The sequence below is a fragment of the Grammomys surdaster genome, unplaced genomic scaffold (assembly GCF_004785775.1).
Source record: "Grammomys surdaster isolate TR1022 unplaced genomic scaffold, NIH_TR_1.0 125889, whole genome shotgun sequence".
In the NCBI taxonomy this organism is placed as follows: Eukaryota; Metazoa; Chordata; class Mammalia; order Rodentia; family Muridae; genus Grammomys; species Grammomys surdaster.
Genome location: NW_021620714.1, coordinates 656,150 through 656,876, shown reverse-complemented (window position 1 = coordinate 656,876; position 727 = coordinate 656,150). Strand labels below are relative to the sequence as shown.

The window sequence follows — 727 nt, the reverse complement described above, 5'->3', positions numbered from 1 at the left end:
AGAGAGAGAGAGAGAGAGAGAGAGAGAGAGAGAGAGAGAGAGAGAGAACATATGTAACACTAGACATTGGCAGGCAATCTGTCACAGCCTTGACTCTGAAGCCCTGGAGCTAGAGTAGATGGCACTTTGTCCACTTAGGGCCATGGGGCTTTAAGAAAGGGACACACTATTGGATGGCAGTGTTGGAGGCAGAGAGAAGACTGTTACAGGAATGTTTATAAACACCTGGAATATAGAAACAATACCCGATGAGGCTTTTCTCTTCATCTCCTGCCCAGTGGATGCAGTGCTTAAGCCTGCTCTCTCTAGACAGTTAGTGACTCTAAAAGCACCAACCCTGACCAGCTCTTCCATGGGCTTTACTGTCACCCTGAGGCAGCCCAAGTCCTGCACAGGGTATGTGAGGGCCTGACCCCTTACCTGTCTCACCACTGTACTCTCCATCAGGACACTCCACACATTCAAAGCAGCAGGTGGGCTCGCCCTCAATGATCCCCTTCCTGGTCCCTGCCTGACAGTCCCGGCTGCAGTTGGAGAAGGGCACCTGAGGGCAGAGAACATAAAAGGGAGAGGTTTGTGGCAGGGGCGGGGTGGTCAAGGGTCAGTCTTACAATTCCTTTGTCATGGGCAAAATGAGGAGTTGGGTATAAGGATGAGTGTGGCCAACTCTGGGCCATTCCAGAGAGAGAGAGAGAGAGAGAGAGAGAGAGAGAGAGAGAGAGAGAGA

General features: G+C 51.4%; 1 protein-coding gene across 2 annotated transcripts in view; it reads right to left on the bottom strand.

The window, feature by feature from the left end:
* The window catches only part of Casr (calcium sensing receptor), a 77,390-nt gene that overhangs the window by 3,450 nt on the left and 73,213 nt on the right, over nt 1–727 (bottom strand). Inside the window, exon 6 of one of the 2 annotated variants that reach the window (XM_028752291.1) lies at nt 421–544. In XM_028752291.1, the coding sequence (XP_028608124.1) occupies nt 421–544 (124 nt within the window). Of the gene's footprint in view, nt 1–420; nt 568–727 lie in introns of both variants that reach the window. The other variant, XM_028752290.1, reaches the window with a different exon arrangement.